We start from the raw sequence: 20,668 nt of genomic DNA on the forward strand, positions 1-20,668 counted from the left end.
AGCCTTCCTAATATCACGTCACAATTTAGATTAATCAAATTAGGCCACTAGATGGCAGCAGTGCATGTGCAAAGTTTTAGACTGATCCAATGAACCATTGCATTTCTGTTCAAACTGTTGTATGATGACTCTGTAATAACACAGCTATCGCTGTATTCTAATGATGACTCTGTAATAACACAGCTATCGCTGTATTCTAATGATGACTCTGTAATAACACAGCTATCCCTATATTTAGGCTCTTGCAGACAACCTGGACAGGCCTCTATTATAACAGATTAATTTGAATAGTTATAACTTTATAATGTGTGTGTCTCACTCTCTCATAGTCAGGGTCTAGCTGACGCCACAGTGATAGCTAAGGTGAACAGCTCTGTGTGGGACCTGGACCGACCTCTAGAGGAAAACTGCAGTCTGCAGCTACTCAAGTTTGATGACGACGAGGCTAAAGCTGTAAGTACAACCTCCAGGTCTTTTAAAGACTTACAGGGACAGTTTCTCCTGAGTTTAATCTATGTCTGGGAAACTGGCCTTAAGTCTGTAAAATAATGCTATTTGGATGTAACCTTCTAGATAAAGACACTAATTTAGCTAACCTAGCTAGTGTTTTTTAACTGAGCTAACCTAGCTAGTGCTTTTTAACTGAGCTAACCTAGCTAGTGCTTTTTAACTGAGCTAACCTAGCTAGTGCTTTTTAACTGAGCTAACCTAGTTAGTGCTTTTTAACTGAGCTAACCTAGCTAGTGCTTTTTAACTGAGCTAACCTAGCTAGTGCTTTTTAACTGAGCTAACCTAGCTAGTGCTTTTTAACTGAGCTAACCTAGCTAGTGCTTTTTAACTGAGCTAACCTAGCTAGTGCTTTTTAACTGAGCTAACCTAGCTAGTGTTTTTTAACTGAGCTAACCTAGCTAGTGCTTTTTAACTGTGCTAACCTAGCTAGTGCTTTTTAACTGTGCTAACCTAGCTAGTGCTTTTTAACTGAGCTAACCTATCTAGTGCTTTTTAACTGAGCTAACCTAGCTAGTGCTTTTTAACTGAGCTAACCTAGCTAGTGCTTTTTAACTGAGCTAACCTAGCTAGTGCTTTTTAACTGAGCTAACCTAGCTAGTGCTTTTTAACTGAGCTAACCTAGCTAGTGCTTTTTAACTGAGCTAACCTAGCTAGTGCTTTTTAACTGAGCTAACCTAGCTAGTGCTTTTTAACTGAGCTAACCTAGCTAGTGCTTTTTAACTGAGCTAACCTAGCTAGTGCTTTTTAACTGTGCTAACCTAGCTAGTGCTTTTTAACTGTGCTAACCTAGCTAGTGCTTTTTAACTGTGCTAACCTAGCTAGTGCTTTTTAACTGTGCTAACCTAGCTAGTGCTTTTTAACTGAGCTAACCTAGCTAGTGCTGTTTAACTGTGAGATTATAAACAGTATATAGTTAGAGCCAAGTTTGTTTATTGGCAAATAATGACATGAACTGTTTTAAGTCCTTCACAGTGGAACTTTGAAACCAAATGACCCCCCCCCCGCCATCCTCCCCACTCTCTTTCCCCCGCCATCCTCCCCACTCTCTTTCCCCCCCGCCATCCTCCCCACTCTCTTTCCCCCCCGCCATCCTCCCCACTCTCTTTCCCCCCGCCATCCTCCCCACTCTCTTTCCCCCCCGCCATCCTCCCCACTCTCTTTCCCCCCCGCCATCCTCCCCACTCTCTTTCCCCCCCGCCATCCTCCCCACTCCCCCCCTGCCATCCTCCCCCTCCCCCCCCTGCCATCCCCCCGCCATTCTCCCCCCCGCCATCCTCCCCCTCTCTTTCCCCTCCCGCCATCCTCCCCACTCTCTTTCCCCTCCCCGCCATCCTCCCCACTCTCTTTCCCCTCCCCACTCTCTTTCCCCCTCCCCGCCATCCTCCCCCCCCCCCCGCCATCCTCCCCCTCCCCCCCCCCATCCCCCCCCCCCCCCCCCCCCCGCCATTCTCCATCCTCCCCACTCTCTTTCCCCTCCCCGCCATCCTCCCCACTCTCTTTCCCCCCCCGCCATCCTCCCCACTCTCTTTCCCCCCCCACTCTCTTTCCCCTCCCCACTCTCTTTCCCCCCCGCCATCCTCCCCACTCTCTTTCCCCTCCCCGCCATCCTCCCCACTCTCCCCCCCGCCATCCTCCCCACTCTCTTTCCCCTCCCCCTCCTTTCCCCTCCCCTCCTCTTTCCCCCCCGCCATCCTCCCCACTCTCTTTCCCCCCCGCCATCCTCCCCACTCTCTTTCCCCTCCCCGCCATCCTCCCCACTCTCTTTCCCCTCCCCACTCTTTCCCCCCCATCCTCCCCACTCTCTTTCCCTCGCGTCAGGTGTACTGGCACTCCAGTGCCCACATAATGGGTGAGGCAATGGAGAGGGTCTACGGAGGCTGCTTGTGTTACGGTCCGCCCATTGAGAACGGCTTCTACTACGACATGTTCCTGGACCAGGAGTGAGTAACGCCTCGTCTCATTGGCCAGTTTCAGCTGGGTAAAGACTTGTGTAATTGGTCTAGCTGGCTGAGAGGGAATGAGTAGAAAGCGTGAGCGCAACAGGAAGAATGTTACAATCATCTAAACACTGGATGTTCACCCAATCCCAATGTACTTTCATCATCTAAGTTGAGTGTTTGGGTCAATTCAGGATACTCAATTAATAGAAAACGAATTCCTAGAAATCCAATTTAAATGTAGCGTCCTCAATTGACGGAACTGACTCTTCACTCAGGTTATGTTGATGCCAGTTGGCTTTGAAAGCGTTTACGAACTCTGGGGACGGAAGCCCCCCAAGTCTACCACTCGTTCTCTCTGCCAGCCAGCACTCCTTTTCTTCCATCCCTGTACTCACTCAGTCTCTTCCTCTGTCGCCTCCTTCCCCACCTCCTCCACTCTTCCACCTCTCCAGGGGGGTGTCCAGTAATGACTTCCCCTGCTTGGAGAACTTGTGTAAGAAGATCATCAAGGAGAAGCAGCCCTTCGAGAGGCTGGAGATCAAGAAGGAGACTCTCCTGGAGATGTTCAAGGTAGATCTCTCTCTCAAGGGGCTTTATTGGGAAACATGTTTACATTTCTAGAAAACTAGAAAATAAACAATACTGTTTAAAAGTAAACATTACACTCACAAGTTACAAATAATGAATACATTTCAAATGTCATATGTGCGAATGGTTAAAAGTACAAAAGGGAAAATAAATAAGCAAAAATATGGGTTGTATTTACAATGGCGTTTGTTCTTCACTGGTTGCCCTTTTCTTGTGGCAACAGGTCACAACTCTAGCTGCTGTGATGTCACACACTGTTATTTAACCCAGTAGATATGGGAATTTTTCAAAGTCTGGTTTGTTTTATAATTCTTTGTGGATCTGTGTAATCTGAGGGGAAATGTATGTGTCTAATATGGTCATACATTTGGCAGGAGGTTAGGAAGTGCAGCTCAGTTTCCACCTCATTTTGTGGGCAGTTTTAAAACAGAGCCCCCACTCCCTAGAAAGGCCAAAGCCTGGTTCCTCTAGGTTTCTTCCTAGGTTATGTGGGGTGGCCAGTCCTCTTCTGGCTGTGCCGGGTGGAGATTATAACAGAACATGGCCAAGATGTTCAAATGTTCATAAATGACCAACATGGTCAAATAATAGTAAGGCAGAACAGTTGAAACTGGAGCAGCAGCATGGCCAGGTGGACTGGGGACAGCAAGGAGTCATCATGTCAGGTAGTCCTGGGATGCAACTTGGACTCAGTGAGCATAGCCTTGCTATTGAGAAAGGCTGCCGTAGTCAGACCTGGCTCTCAAGCGAAGACAGGCTATGTGCCGTTTGTGAACAGAGCCCCAGGACCAGCTTGCTTAGGGGACTCTTCTCCAGGTTCATCTCTCTGTAGGTGATGGCTTTGTTATGGAAGGTTTCGGAATCGCTTCCTTTTAGGTGGTTGTAGAATTTAATGGCTCTTTTATTATCAAAATCCAGAAGTGGGTATCTGCCTAATTCTGCTCTGCATGCATTATTTGGTGTTCTACGTTGTACACAGAGGGTATTTTTGCAGAATTCAGCTTAGTCTTCATTTGGTGTTTGTCCCATTTTGTGAATTCTTAGTTGGTGAGCGGACCCCAGACCTCACAACCATAAAGGGCAATGGGTTCTTGATAGAGGAATTTTAAATTCCCTTATGTTTTATTGCCAAAACCAATTAAATTCGCACTCATTTCTAATTCATGATAAGTTGTAAGTTTATCATTTGCATGAATTAGCAAGAGACCAGTCTTAAAAAACAAGTTCAGCATTTATTCTTGATGAGTACTGACCCAAAATACAAAGAACATTACATTTTAAATCTGAAGAAGACATAAAATGACGTCATCAGTTACACCCCCTCTCCCAGTCTTACAATGGCGTAGTATACGGTCCTGGAGATAGTTTCACTCCCCTCATAAACTACATTCCAACCTGCCTAAAGGATATACTTCTCTCTGCTAATGGAATCCAACCAACACATTCTTATCTGTTTGAAGTACTATCTTATCTCTGCTTTAAAACTTTCCCAGGAGACACAGACACAATTAATTTCTGCTTACATTTTCAGTAACAGTACAATTAAGAACCCATACTTTTCAAATCATAACATAATAGTATTAGCATGAATGGTTCTAATCATTAAAGTATACATAATTGATCATCTAAACTATATTTTCCTCTATCAGTTCTATAACTGATTCAAGTATCTTTAGCCAGACACTGCAGACTGTTCTAGGATAGGATAGGATAAGTAATCCCTCTCACCCCCCTTTAAGATTTAGATGCACTATTGTAAAGTGACTGTTCCACTGTATGTCATAAGGTGAATGCACCAATTTGTAAGTCGCTCTGGATAAGAGCGTCAGCTAAATGACTTAAATGTAAATGTTCTAATGCCCTTGCGAATTTGTATGTTTGTAGGTTGAAGAGGGTGGGGCTTAAGCTGCATCCCTGTCTCACCCCATGGCCCTGTGGAAATATATTTTTTCGTTGTGAATTTTAACTATACACTTGTTTGTGTAATTTGATTTTAGAATCTCATAGCCCCCCCCCCCCCCCCAACACCACTTTCCATCAATTTGTATAAGAGACCCTCCAGCTAAATTGAGTCTAAAGCTTTTTTGAATTGAACAAAGCATGAGAAGACTTTGTTTTGGTTTGTTTGTCAATTAGGGTGTGCAGGGTGAATACGTGGTCTGACGTACGGTAATTTGGTAAAAAGACAATTTGATATTTGTTCTGTACATTGTGTTCACTGAGGAAATGTACGAGTCTGCTGTTAATAATAATGCAGAGGATTTTCCCAAGGCTGCTGTTGACGCATATCCCACAGTTATTATTGGGGTCAAATTTGTCTCCACTTTTGTGGATTTGGGTGATCAGTCCTTCCCCAATATTTGGAACCAAGATGTCAGAGTGAAGGATGATGTTAGTTTTAGTATAGCCAATAGAAATTTGTCTGTATATTTCATTCAGGATACAATAAACATCACAGGCCTTTTTGGGTTGAAGGGTTTGTATTTTGTCCTGTAGTTCATTCACTATAATTGGAGAAGCCAGTGGAATTGTAATTTGAGAACCTGTATGGTAGTGCCATGTTACTGTCTCTCCCTGTCTCAAATTGAAATGCAAGCTGCTTTATTGGCATGAAAAACATTATCAATATTGCCAAAGCAACACTATATATATATATATATATAATATACATTGTAATAAATCATTTTGCTTTGCAATATTCTGTCTGGTCTCTTGGTCTCTCTCTCTCTGTCCTCTCTCTTCATGTCTGGTCTCTGTCATATGTAGTGTGATGTATTTCTGCTGTTCCAAGACTGATCTGAACATCTCTCTCCTCTGCAGTACAACAAATTTAAGTGCCGGATCCTGAATGAGAAAGTGACCACCCCAACCACTACTGTGTACAGGTGAGCTGCATCCCGACCCGGTCATTCTGGAATGGGTGTTTGGGCCGATCCAGATTCCCTGTGTATTTATCCTGTCTGTGCTGACTAGGTGTGGTCCGCTGATTGACCTGTGCCGAGGACCCCATGTCCGACACACTGGAAAGATCAAGGCTCTGAAGATCCACAAGGTAAAGCTTCAGTTTTTGTCTCCGCTATGTTTTCATTCTTCTATTTAGTTTCTTTTGAATGATCTTTAATTCTCTTGATGGTTCTCTGAAGTCGTCCCAGTTTTACATGTCCTACCACTCTAAGGTTTCCATGGCCACATTTACACCCCAACATCCCGGTATTATTCGGGATTCAAGTATTCGGTCTTGATGTTGTCTCATATAAACATATCCTGTTTTACAATAACCTGAATCGGCTCCTTTCCCAGTTATGAGAGTGCTGAAAAAGATGCCTGGGATATACTGATCTTAGACTGGATACCTTGATATGCTGACCTTAGACTGGATACCTTGATATGCTGACCTTAGACTGGATACCTTGATATGCTGACCTTAGACTGGATACCTTGATATGCTGACCTTAGACTGGATACCTTGATATGCTGACCTTAGACTGGATACCTTGATATGCTGACCTTAGACTGGATACCTTGATATGCTGACCTTAGACTGGATACCTTGATATGCTGACCTTAGACTGGATACCTTGATATGCTGACCTTAGACTGGATACCTTGATATGCTGACCTTAGACTGGATACCTTGATATGCTGACCTTAGACTGGATACCTTGATATGCTGATCTTAGACTGGATACCTTGATATGCTGATCTTAGACTGGATACCTTGATATGCTGATCTTAGACTGGATACCTTGACGTGTTTTATTCCATTTCCTGTTTGTTGTGGTCTCCCAGGCTCAGTTGATATCACCTTTTGAAGTTCAGGTTTCCTTCGGCCAGATTTAAACTGTATGGTTTCCCTAGTTGTAGTGGAGCACCATGCCATCAAGTTTACTGCGTTTCTACCGCCATTTCTCCCAGAATTCATTTTAGACACTAAAAGATCCCTTATTAACCTCTTGTTACTACCATCCCGGATCCGGGAGCGTAATCATCAACTGACACTAATTAGCATAACGCAACGGACATAAATATTACTAGAAAATATTCATATTCATGAAATCACAAGTGAAATATATTGAAACACAGCTTAGCCTTTTGTTAATCACCCTGTCATCTCAGATTTTGAAAATATGCTTTACAGCCAAAGCAAGACAAGCATTTGTGTAAGTTTATCGATAGCCTAGCATAGCATTTTGTCCAGCTAGCAGCAACAAACTTGATCACGAAAATCAGAAAAGCAATCAAATTAAATCGTTAACCTTTGATAAACTTCGGATGTTTTCACTCGAGACTCCCAGTTAGAAAGCAAATGTTCCTTTTTTCCAAAAATATTATTTTTGTAGCCGAAATAACGGTCACGATAACGCCAAAATTGGCTCCATAATATCGACAGAAACATGGCAAACGTTGTTTATAATCGATCCTCAAGGTGTTTTTCAAATATCTATTCGATAATATATCCACCGGGACTCGTGGCTACTTAGTAGGATAGAGAGAGAAAATGGCCGCATTTGTCCCTTAGGCACCAAACACTCTGAGAGACTCCAGCTGACCACTGAAGCAATGTTGACGTTCAGGCTCGTTTTTCAAAATAAAAGCCTGAAACTATGTATTGTGACACTAGACACATTAGGGAAGCCATAGAAAAAGGAATCTGGTTGATATCTCATTCACTGCTCAATAGGGACGCATAGGAACGCAGAGCCTTCTAAATAAGAGTCCCTTCCTGTTTGGATTTTTCTCAGGCTTTCGCCTGCAATATCAGTTATACTCACAGACAGTATTTTTACAGTTTTGGAAACTTTATAGTGTTTTCTATCCTAAGGTGTCAATTATATGCATATTCTAGCATCTGGTCCTGACAAAAGTCTGTTTACTTTGGGAACGTTATTTTTCCAAACATGAAAACCTGAAATTCAACAGGTTGTTAAACAAACAAATATCCTTTTTCCATCACAGCTGTCAATTTAGTTTTATTTATTCGGTATGACTTGCATAAAAACTGTGGATGGAAACGTGGTTAGTATTTAACTTTCATCCAAGATGGACTGAAATACTAGCAGAAATATGTTGATTGTTTTTACAGCTTTTAAGTTCCTTAAAACCAAATTGTGCACATAATCTCTACCTACTGGGAGGGCAAGGCTGACATGGAGCGTGTTTTAAACTCTTCTAGTCTGCTTCTCTAACCTCCAGAACTCCTCTACCTACTGGGAGGGCAAGGCTGACATGGAGCGTGTTTTAAACTCTTCTAGTCTGCTTCTCTAACCTCCAGAACTCCTCTACCTACTGGGAGGGCAAGGCTGACATGGAGCGTGTTTTAAACTCTTCTAGTCTGCTTCTCTAACCTCCAGAACTCCTCTACCTACTGGGAGGGCAAGGCTGACATGGAGCGTGTTTTAAACTCTTCTAGTCTGCTTCTGTAACCTACAGAACTCCTCTACCTACTGGGAGGGCAAGGCTGACATGGAGCGTGTTTTAAACTCTTCTAGTCTGCTTCTCTAACCTCCAGAACTCCTCTACCTACTGGGAGGGCAAGGCTGACATGGAGACTCTTCAGAGGATCTACGGCATCTCCTTCCCTGATCCTAAGATGCTAAAGGAGTGGGAACGCTTCCAGGAGGAGGCCAAGAACAGGGACCACCGCAAACTGGGACGGGTACGGGACTGTTATTCAAATCACTCAAATGGTATTTGTCAAATGCTTTATAAACAACAGGTGGAGATGAACAGTGAAATGATTACTTACAGACCCTTCCCAACAATGCAGAGAGAAGAATGTAATAAAGATGACACAAGGAATAAATGCACAATTAGTAACAATAATATGGCTATATACAGGGAGTGCCAGGTAATAACGTGGCTATGTGCAGGGAGTACCGGGTAATAACGTGGCTATGTGCAGGGAGTACCGGGTAATAACGTGGCTATGTGCAGGGAGTACCGGGTAATAACGTGGCTATGTGCAGGAAGTACCGGGTAATAACGTGGCTATGTGCAGGGAGTACCGGGTAATAACGTGGCTATGTGCAGGGAGTACCGGGTAATAACGTGGCTATGTGCAGGGAGTACCGGGTAATAACGTGGCTATGTGCAGGGAGTACCGGGTAATAACGTGGCTATGTGCAGGGAGTACCGGGTAATAACGTGGCTATGTGCAGGGAGTACCGGGTAATAACGTGGCTATGTGCAGGGAGTACCGGGTAATAACGTGGCTATATTAGAGGGGTAGGGAATAACGTGGCTATATACAGGGAGTACCAGGTAATAACATTACTGGGTCCTCTGTCTTTAGAGGGGTAGGGAATAACGTGGCTATGTGCAGGGATTTCCTCCTGGCTATGTAGTATCTGGCTATGTGCAGGGAACCGGGTAATAACGTGGCTATGTGCAGGAACAGGATCTGTGGCTATGTGCAGGGATCTGTCTAACCAGGCTAGCTGTGGCTTGTGCAGGAGTACCCGTGGCTATGTAACCGGGTAATAACGTGGCTATGTGCAGGGATACCGGGTAATGCTATGTGCAGGAGTGGAGTACCGGGTAATGGGAACGTGGCTATGTGCTGGAGTACCGGGTAATAACGTGGCTATGTGCAGGGAGTACCGGGTATATATCTAACCGGGTGGCTATGTGCAGGAGTACCAGGGGTAATAACAGTTAGGGCTATATAACTGGTGGCTCTGTGCTTAATAACTGGGTCCTCTGTCTTTGGGACCAGGGAACTGATCAGTGACGTGGTGCAGATTTCCTCCTGGTTAGTATCTGCTGTAGGGTAACACTGATCATTCAACTCTCTCCTACAGGAACAGGATCTGTTCTTCTTCCATGATCTGTCTCCAGGCAGCTGTTTCTTCCTACCTAAAGGATCCTACATCTACAACAGTCTGGTGGACTTTATCAGGGTGAGTAGTCATTGCGATAAGATGGGCAGCCCCTGTAGAATGGGAACTTTGTCTGTTCTATGTCTGATAGCCCTAGAGTGAGCGCTGTAATTATCTCTATAGGTACGGTATCTCTCCCTATGGGTTAGGTACAGTATATATCTAACCCTATAGAGAACTGTGAGGCTTCCAGGCGGTGGTAACAGTACCTTTGGACCAGGGCTATATAACTGGTGGCCAGATGCAGTACCCTGGGACCAGGGCTATATAACTGGTGGCCAGATGCAGTACCCTGGGACCAGGGCTATATAACTGGTGGCCAGATGCAGTACCCTGGGACCAGGGCTATATAACTGGTGGCCAGATGCAGTACCTTTGGACCAGGGCTATATAACTGGTGGCCAGATGCAGTACCTTTGGACCAGGGCTATATAACTGGTGGCCAGATGCAGTACCCTGGGACCAGGGCTATATAACTGGTGGCCAGATGCAGTACCCTGGGACCAGGGACCATGCAGTACCTTTGGGCTATATAACTGGTGGCCAGATGCAGTACCTTTGGACCAGGGCTATATAACTGGTGGCCAGATGCAGTACCTTTGGACCAGGGCTATATAACTGGTGGCCAGATGCAGTACCTTTGGACCAGGGCTATATAACTGGTGGCCAGATGCAGTACCTTGGGACCAGGGCTATATAACTGGTGGCCAGATGCAGTACCTTTGGACCAGGGCTATATAACTGGTGGCCAGATGCAGTACCTTTGGACCAGGGCTATATAACTGGTGGCCAGATGCAGTACCTTTGGACCAGGGCTATATAACTGGTGGCCAGATGCAGTACAGTTTGGACCAGGGCTATATAACTGGTGGCCAGATGCAGTACCCTTGTTTGGGACCAGGGCTATATAACTGGTGGCCAGATGCAGTACCCTGGGACCAGGGCTATATAACTGGTGGCCAGATGCAGTACCTTTGGACCAGGGCTATATAACTGGTGGCCAGATGCCCAGTACCTTTGGACCAGGGCTATGATAACTGGTGGCCAGATGCAGTACCTTGGGACCAGGGCTATATAACTGGATGGCCAGATGCAGAACCTTTGGACCAGGGCTATATAACTGGTGGCCAGATGCAGTACCTCTTGGACCAGTGGGCTATATAACTGGTGGCCAGATGCAGTACCTTTGGACCAGGGCTATATAACTGGTGGCCAGATGCAGTACCTTTGGACCAGGGCTATATAACTGGTGGCCAGATGCAGTACCTTTGGACCAGGGCTATATAACTGGTGGCCAGATGGAGTACCTTTGGACCAGGGCTATATAACTGGTGGTGGCCAGATGCAGTACCTTTGGACCAGGGCTATATAACTGGTGGTGGCCAGATGCAGTACCTTTGGACCAGGGCTATATAACTGGTGGCCAGATGCAGTACCTTGGGACCAGGGCTATTTAACTGGTGGCCAGATGCAGTACCTGTGGACCAGGGCTATATAACTGGTGGCCAGATGCAGTACCTTGGGACCAGGGCTATATAACTGGTGGCCAGATGCAGTACCTTTGGACCAGGGCTATATAACTGGTGGCCAGATGCAGTACCTTTGGACCAGGGCTATATAACTGGTGGCCAGATGCAGTACCTTTGGACCAGGGCTATATAACTGGTGGCCAGATGCAGTACCTTTGGACCAGGGCTATATAACTGGTGGCCAGATGCAGTACCTTGGGACCAGGGCTATATAACTGGTGGCCAGATGCAGTACCTTTGGACCAGGGCTATATAACTGGTGGTGGCCAGATGCAGTACCTTTGGACCAGGGCTATATAACTGGTGGCCAGATGCAGTACCTTTGGACCAGGGCTATATAACTGGTGGCCAGATGGAGTACCTTTGGACCAGGGCTATATAACTGGTGGTGGCCAGATGCAGTACCTTTGGACCAGGGCTATATAACTGGTGGTGGCCAGATGCAGTACCTTTGGACCAGGGCTATATAACTGGTGGTGGCCAGATGCAGTACCTTTGGACCAGGGCTATATAACTGGTGGCCAGATGCAGTACCTTGGGACCAGGGCTATTTAACTGGTGGCCAGATGCAGTACCTGTGGACCAGGGCTATATAACTGGTGGCCAGATGCAGTACCTTGGGACCAGGGCTATATAACTGGTGGCCAGATGCAGTACCTTTGGACCAGGGCGATATAACTGGTGGCCAGATGCAGTACCTTTGGACCAGGGCTATATAACTGGTGGCCAGATGCAGTACCTTTGGACCAGGGCTATATAACTGGTGGCCAGATGCAGTACCTTTGGACCAGGGCTATATAACTGGTGGCCAGATGCAGTACCTTGGGACCAGGGCTATATAACTGGTGGCCAGATGCAGTACCTTGGGACCAGGGCTATATAACTGGCGGCCAGATGCAGTACCTTTGGACCAGGGCTATATAACTGGTGGTGGCCAGATGCAGTACCTTTGGACCAGGGCTATATAACTGGTGGCCAGATGCAGTACCTTTGGACCAGGGCTATTTAACTTATTAATCCAGACTGGCCCTTTCTGAACATGAATAATAATCCGCTGTTCCGTGCCAAAATAACAAGCACTGTGGTGGTTTATATAGGGGGCTTTCTAGCCCCTATGAGACGGTGATGTGTTTTTCTTCTAATGAAGTTGGTTCTAGCGTTTGAGCGGTTTAAGCTACAAAAGGTTTTAGTTACATTCCTGAAAGCTATGGTTCTCAGCTACACAGACCTGCTGTTTCCTCTGATGCTCTCAAGGACTTGTTTAGAAGTGACCAAAGAAACACCTAATGACTGAGGGCAATTCATTCAAAGGACTCTCTCAGGGACTCGTTTAGAAATGGCCAAAGAAACACCTAATGACTGAGGGAAATCCATTCAAAGGACTCTCTCTCAAGGACTCGTTTAGAAATGGCCAAAGAAACACCTAATGACTGAGGGAAATCCATTCAAAGGACAATCTCTCAAGGACTCGTTTAGAAATGGCCAAAGAAACACCTAATGACTGAGGGAAATCCATTCAAAGCGTTCTTCCTTCAGACTGGAATTGAACCTGATTTAACATGTCTTTATTTATTGAGACACTTAGTTTCTTATTGTTTCAGAATTTAACATAATAACCTTTGAAGCTTTTTAAAAGTTTAAATAAATGATGGTGCGTGAGTGCCTTTTTCAATGATGTATTTTTGTTGCAGCTCGACTTTAATTGGTTGAGTGCCCTCCGGTTGGTTCCCTAATTACTTTAAGCAACATTTATTTTTAAGGGAAGTGCTTTATTGGTGTGTTGCTTCTTTATACAGTTCCTAGAATAATCGCATGTGGAGAATCTCTGCCCCCGTAAGAATATCGTTGAATAGACCCCTAACATCTGGGCTCTCGCAAGGCACTGCATCTCAGTGTTTGGCTGGTGTAGGCTGTCAATGTAAATAATAATTGGTTCCTAACTGACTTGCCTAGTTTAAATTAAAAAAATATATAGAAAATAATCTGTACTGAACAATAACATAAATGCAACATGTAAAGTGTTGCATTTAACCCTACCAGCCCGAAAGCATAGTGCCAACTGTAAAGTTTGGTGGAGGAGGAATAATGGTCTGGGGCAGTTTTATGGTTCAGGCTCCTTAGTTCCAGTGAAGGAAAATCTTAACGCTACAGAATACAATGATATTCTAGATGATTCTGCAAACTTTGTGGCAACAATTTGGTGAAGGCACTTTCCTGATTCAGAATGACAACGCCCCCATGCACAAATTGAAGTCCATACAGAAGTGGTTGGTTGAACAGTGTGGCAGAACTTAACTGGCCCACACAACCCTGACCTCAACTCCATCGAACACCTTTGGGATGAATTGGAAGGCCGACCGTTAGCCAGGACTAATCACCCAACATCAGTGCCCGACCTCACTAATGCTGTTGTGGCTGAATGGACGCAAGGGGGGGACCAACTCTATATTAATGACTTAGCAGAAGAGTGGAGGCTGTTATAGCAGCAAAGGGGGGGACCAACTCTATATTAATGACTTGGCAGAAGAGTGGATGCTGTTATAGGGGGGACAAACTCCATATTAATGACTCAGCAGAAGAGTGGAGACTGTTATAGAGGGGGACCAACTCCATATTAATGACTTAGCAGAAGAGTGGAGGCTGTTATAGCAGCAAAGGGGGGACCAACTCCATATTAATGACTTGGCAGAAGAGTGGATGCTGTTATAGGGGGGACCAATTCTATATTAATGTCCAGGATTTTGTAATAAGATGTTGGACTAGCAGGTGTCCACATGCGTTTAGTCATGTAGTGTCTCTGTCTCTAGTCTGAGTACCGTAAGCGAGGCTTCCAGGAGGTGGTAACCCCTAACATCTATAACAGTAAGCTGTGGCAGACATCAGGCCACTGGCAGCACTACAGCGACAACATGTTCTCCTTCGAAGTGGAGAAGGAGGTGTTCGCCCTCAAACCTATGAACTGCCCAGGACATTGGTGAGTACAGCTTTAGGGCTTTTCATACTACTGAGCTACTGGTGAGTTATGCTGTACTGAGCTGGCCTGGTTACCCATAATTACCCTGGTTACCAATCTATTTAGAAGAAGAATAAGCGCCAGCACAGTTTGGTTCAGGTTCACCCTGCCTCTTTCTCTCACGGTGACTCTTCTCCCCCCCCCCCCCCCCCCCACATTTCTAGTCTGATGTTTGACCACCGACCGCGGTCCTGGAGGGAGCTGCCTCTGCGAATGGCTGACTTCGGCGTGCTGCATCGTAACGAGCTGTCTGGCGCTCTGACTGGGCTGACCCGTGTACGACGCTTCCAGCAGGACGATGCCCACATCTTCTGCACCATGGACCAGGTAGGCATTATGGGGACTGGACCAGGTAGGCATTATGGGGACTGGGCCAGGTAGGCATTATGGGGACTGGGCCAGGTAGGCATTATGGGGACTGGGCCAGGTAGGCATTATGGGGACTGGGCCAGGTAGGCATTATGGGGACTGGGCCAGGTAGGCATTATGGGGACTGGGCCAGGTAGGCATTATGGGGACTGGGCCAGGTAGGCATTATGGGGACTGGGCCAGGTAGGCATTATGGGGACTGGGCCAGGTAGGCATTATGGGGACTGGGCCAGGTAGGCATTATGGGGACTGGGCCAGGTAGGCATTATGGGGACTGGGCCAGGTAGGCATTATGGGGACTGGGCCAGGTAGGCATTATGGGGGCTGGGGCCAGGTAGGCATTATGGGGGCTGGGCCAGGTAGGCATTATGGGGGCTGGGCCAGGTAGGCAGGTAGGCATTATGGGGGGCTGGGCCAGGTAGGCATTATGGGGGGCTGGGCCAGGTAGGCATTATGGGGGGCTGGGCCAGGTAGGCATTATGGGGGCTGGGCCAGGGTAGGCATTATGGGGGGCTGGGCCAGGGTAGGCATTATGGGGGGCTGGGCCAGGGTAGGCATTATGGGGGGCTGGGCCAGGGTAGGCATTATGGGGGGCTGGGCCAGGGTAGGCATTTTGGGGGGCTGGGCCAGGGTAGGCATTTTCGGGGAGCTGGGCCAGGGTAGGCATTTTCGGGGGCTGGGCCAGGGTAGGCATTTTCGGGGAGCTGGGCCAGGGTAGGGGGCTGGGCCAGGGTAGGCATTTTCGGGGGGCTGGGCCAGGGTAGGCATTTTCGGGGCTGGGCCAGGGTATGCAGGTATGCGAAGGGAGTTTGATACATCGTAAAACCCCCCCCCCAAATCACTTGTGGAGCAGTCAGACTGACCTTAACCCTCCTGCGGGTCAGGCCTTATCCCTCCTGCAGGTCAGGCACACTCCGCTTCTCCATGTAGCGCCACACGGCATGGGTCAGTTAGCGAGTTCACCTCCTGGGATAATCTTCCAGTGGACCATGTCAGCTGTCACACTATTTTAGACACCATGAAGCCTTGACTAAGGCTGAAGGAAAATTGTGTGGTTTTGTCTTTTCCTCAACCTCCAGATTGAGGCGGAGATTAAGGGTTGTCTGGACTTCCTGCGTACAGTCTACGACTGTTTTGGTTTCTCCTTCAAACTCAACCTGTCCACCCGGCCTGAGAAGTTCCTGGGAGAGCCTGCGGTCTGGGATCAGGCTGAGAAGGTAACGTTATAAACCCTTTATAAAGTCTGAGTTTCAATGTCACAGGCCCATGTACAGTGAAATGCCACTTACAGCTCGAACCAAACAATGTCACAGGCCCATGTACAGTAAAATGCCACTTACAGCTGTAATACTACAAATAACAAGGGAGAACAATAACACACAAGATATAAAAATAACTTAAAGTAAGCAAGAATAAAAGTTAATATCATACTATATACAGGGTCAGTTAATACCATACTATATACAGGGTCAGTTAATACCATACTATATACAGGTTCAGGTTAATACCATACTATATACAGGGTCAGGTTAATACCATACTATATACAGGGTCAGGTTAATACCATACTATATACAGGGTCAGGTTAATACCATACTATATACAGGGTCAGGTTAATACCATACTATATACAGGGTCAGGTTAATACCATACTATATACAGGGTCAGGTTAATACCATACTATATACAGGGTCAGGTTAATACCATACTATATACAGGGTCAGGTTAATACCATACTATATACAGGGTCAGGTTAATACCATACTATATACAGGGTCAGGTTAATACCATACTATATACAGGGTCAGTTAGTACCATACTATATACAGGGTCAGGTAATACAACACTATATACAGGGTCAGGTAATGCCACACTATATACAGGGTCAGTTAATGCTTTTACACCTGCATTGTTTGCTGTTTGGGGTTTTAGGCTGGGTTTCTGTACAGCACTTTGAGATATCAGCTGATGTACCAAGGGCTATATAAATAAATTTGATTTGATTTGACTATATACAGGGTCAGTTAATGCCACACTATATACTGAGCTTCGGATGTTTTCACTCATGAGACTCCCAGTTAGCCAATATTCATTTTTTCCCAAAATATTATTTTACACAGCTTAGCCCTTTGTTAATCAAACTGTCATCTCAGATTTTCAAAATATGCTTTACAGCCAAAGCAAGACAAGCATTTGTGTAAGTTTATTGATAGCCTAGCATAGCATTTTGTCCAGCTAGCAGCAGCTAACTTGGTCACGGAAATCAGAAAAGCAATCAAATTAAATCGTTTACCTTTGAGCTTCGGATGTTTTCACTCATGAGACTCCCAGTTAGATAACCAATATTCCTTTTTTCCCTAAATATTATTTTTGTAGGTGAATTAGTTCCGTTTGTTCTTCACGATTGGCTGAGAAATCGCCCGGAAATTGCAGTCACGAAAACGCTGAAAAATATTCAAAATTGGCTCCATAATATCGACGGAAACATGGCAAGCGCTGTTTATAATCAATCCTCAAGGTGTTTTTCAAATCTATTCAATATCCACCGGGACAATTGGTTTTTCAGTAGGACCGATTGGAATAATGGCTACCTCTGTATTTTACCCTCGAGAATCACTCTGGGAGCCATCAGGTGACCAGTTGCGCAATGTAGCCGATTACTGTATTCTTCAACATAAATGCGTAAAACTACGTCACAATGCTGTAGACACCTTGGGGAATACGGAGAAAGAGTAATCTGGTTGATAGCCCATTCACTGCTCAATATGGACGCATTGGAACGCAGCACTTTCAAAACATGGGGCACTTCCGGATTGGATTTTTCTCAGGCTTTCGCCTGCAACATCAGTTCTGTTATACTCACAGACAATATTTTTACAGTTTTGGAAACTTCAGTGTTTTCTATCCTAAGCTGTCAATTATATGCATATTCTAGCATCTTATCCTGACAAAAAAAAACGTTTACTACGGGAATGTTATTTTTCCAAAAATGAAAATACTGCCCCCTAGTCACAAGGTTAAGTACTTTTTTCTTTACTTAGTTGAATGTGCTGACAACAACATCACACAAATTATCAATGGAAATCAAATGTATCAACCCATGGAGGTCTGGATTTGGAAAAGCTCTGTGACACGTCAGGGTCCACACATTCAGACTGGTCTTACTCCCTCATTCATAAGAATACAAGCCTGAAACAATTTCTAAAGACTGGACATCTAGTGGAAGGCATAGGAACTGCAAATTGAGTCCTAAGTCAATGGATACTGTAATGGCATTGAATAGAACTACAAAACCAAAAAATACAACTACTTCCTGAATTGATTTTTCTCAGGTTTTCGCCTGATAAATCAGTTCTGTTATACTCAGACACTATTTTAACAGTTTTGGAAACTTTAGTGTTTTCTATCAAGATCTACCAGTTATATGCATTTCATATCTTCTGGGCCTGAGTAGCAGGCGGTTTAATTTGGGCATGCTTTTCATCCAAAATTCCGAATGCTGCCCCTTGCCTAGAGAGGTTAAGACACTAACAGTTTACAGACGGTAGGCAATTAAGGTCACAGTTATGAAAACTTAGTAGGCTTCTTTAGTGTCCTGACTGAAAAACACCAGAAGAAAGATGCCCAGGGTCCCTGCTCATCTGCGTGAACATGCCTTAGGCATGCTGCAAGGAGGCTTGAGGACTGCAGATGTGGCCAGGGCAATAAATGTCAATGTCCTAACTGAGACGCCTAAGACAGCGCTACAGGGAGACAGGATGGACAGCTGATTGTCCTCGCAGTGGCAGAACGAACACGTGTAACATCACACCTGCGGGACAGGTACAGGATGGTAACCACTGCCCGAGTTACACCAGGAACGCACAATCCCTCCATCAGTGCTCAGACTGTCCGCAATAGGATGAGATAGGCTGGACTGAGGGCTTGTAGGCTTGTTGTAAGGCAGGTCCTCACCAGACATCACTGGCAACAACGTCACCTATGGGCATAACCCACTGTCGCTGGACCAGACAGGACTGGTAAAAGGTGCTCTTCACTGATGAATCACGGTTTTGTCTCACCAGGGGTGATGGTCGGATTCACGTTTTTCGTCGAAGGAATGAGCGTTACACCGAGGCCTGTACTCTGCAGCAGGAATTTGGAGGTGGAGGGTCCGTCATGGTCTGGGGCAGTGTGTCACATCATCATCGGACTGATCTTGTTGTCATTGCTGCCAATCTCCACGCTGTGCGTTACAGGAAAGAGATCCTTCTCCTTCATGTGGTACCCTTCCTGCATGACCCTCCAGCATACTGCTCATTCTGTGTGTGATTTCCTGCAAGACAGGAATGTCAGTGTTCTGCCATGGCCAGCAAAGAGCCTGGACCCACTTCTGGGACCTGTTGGATCAGAGGTTGAGGGCCAGCCCCCCCCCCCAGAAATGTCCGGGATCTTGCAGGTGCCTTGGTAGAAGAGTGGGGTAACATCTCACAGCAAGAACTGGTAAATCTGGTGCAGTCCAAGATGAGGAGATGCACTGCAGTTTTTAATGCAGCTGGTGGCCACACCAGATGCTGACTGTTACTTTTGACCACTCCTTTTATTCAGGGACACATTATTCCATTTGTTAGTCACATGTCTGTGGAACTTGTTCAGTTTGTCTGTTATTGAATCTTGTTATGTTCATACAAATATTTACCAATGTTAAGTTTGCTGAAAATAAACGCAATTTACAGTGAGGGTGTCTTATATACAGGGTCAGTTCCGTGACGGCGTGTAGGGCCCTGTCGGAGTGCATAGAGTGCAAAAATAAGAATCCAATACAAAAATCAAATCATATAGTCAGTGTAGCTATTTAAGTCTTATGGCTTGGGGATAGGAACTGTTCAGGAGCCTGTTGGTGTCAGACTTGATGCATTAGTACCGCTTTCCGTGCGGAAGCAGAGAGAACAGTTTATGGCCTGGTTGTTGGTAGTCTTCCTTTCACACCGCCTGATAAGGAGGGCTGGATGTCAGGGAGCTCGGCCCCAGTGATATCCTGGGTTGTCCTCACCACCCTCTGATAAAGAGGGCTGGTTGTCAGGGAGCTCAGCCCCAGTGATATCCTGGGTTGTCCTCACCACCCTCTGATAAAGAGGGCTGGATGTCAGGGAGCTCAGCCCCAGTGATATCCTGGGTTGTCCTCACCACCCTCTGATAAAGAGGGCTGGATGTCAGGGAGCTCAGCCCCAGTGATATCCTGGGTTGTCCTCACCACCCTCTGATAAAGAGGGCTGGATGTCAGGGGGCTCAGCCCCAGTGATGTACTGAGTTGTTTATGAAGGGTTAATGTAAAGTTAAGTGTATACTGTTATATATGGTTATATACTGGTGATATGTGGTTGTTATGGATAAGAGTCTCTGCTAAATGACAAATGTAAGTTGGTCATTTAGCAAACCTCCCAACTCTGTTCTCTCCTGTGTGATTGCAGCAACTGGAGAACAGTCTGAATGAGTTTGGCGAGAAGTGGGTCCTCAACCCTGGAGACGGGGCCTTCTACGGACCGAAGGTAAGACCGACCGATGTTGTCATGTTGTATTGAACTTTATAAGGATCAAAAGGGAATATGGTGTCTCATCGAACTCATCATGGAGGAATGGAAACATTACTTATACGCCAAGCTGTAGTGACGCCATGCTGTGTGTTGTACCCGGTTGTAGATTGACATCCAGATCAAGGATGCTATTGGTCGATACCATCAGTGTGCCACCATCCAGCTGGACTTCCAGCTACCAATCCGCTTCAACCTCACCTTTGTCAGGTAACACTTCCTCTGACATCTCCGTAACACAGTTTGCGATTGGTTGCTAGACAGGAGTTTG

The 20,668-nt window shown here is 45.8% G+C and overlaps 1 protein-coding gene across 1 annotated transcript in view; it reads left to right on the top strand.

The window, feature by feature from the left end:
- The window catches only part of tars1 (threonyl-tRNA synthetase 1), a 40,824-nt gene that overhangs the window by 5,956 nt on the left and 14,200 nt on the right, over positions 1 to 20,668 (top strand). Inside the window, exons 4-15 of the mRNA XM_046348251.1 lie at positions 330 to 453; positions 2,329 to 2,450; positions 2,903 to 3,020; positions 5,859 to 5,923; positions 6,012 to 6,090; positions 8,548 to 8,694; positions 9,839 to 9,937; positions 14,253 to 14,419; positions 14,623 to 14,785; positions 15,907 to 16,044; positions 20,278 to 20,355; positions 20,507 to 20,607. Of these exons, the coding sequence (XP_046204207.1) occupies positions 330 to 453; positions 2,329 to 2,450; positions 2,903 to 3,020; positions 5,859 to 5,923; positions 6,012 to 6,090; positions 8,548 to 8,694; positions 9,839 to 9,937; positions 14,253 to 14,419; positions 14,623 to 14,785; positions 15,907 to 16,044; positions 20,278 to 20,355; positions 20,507 to 20,607 (1,401 nt within the window). The remainder of the gene's footprint in view (positions 1 to 329; positions 454 to 2,328; positions 2,451 to 2,902; positions 3,021 to 5,858; positions 5,924 to 6,011; positions 6,091 to 8,547; positions 8,695 to 9,838; positions 9,938 to 14,252; positions 14,420 to 14,622; positions 14,786 to 15,906; positions 16,045 to 20,277; positions 20,356 to 20,506; positions 20,608 to 20,668) is intronic.

This window comes from Oncorhynchus gorbuscha, linkage group LG04, assembly GCF_021184085.1.
Source record: "Oncorhynchus gorbuscha isolate QuinsamMale2020 ecotype Even-year linkage group LG04, OgorEven_v1.0, whole genome shotgun sequence".
Classification (NCBI taxonomy): Eukaryota; Metazoa; Chordata; class Actinopteri; order Salmoniformes; family Salmonidae; genus Oncorhynchus; species Oncorhynchus gorbuscha.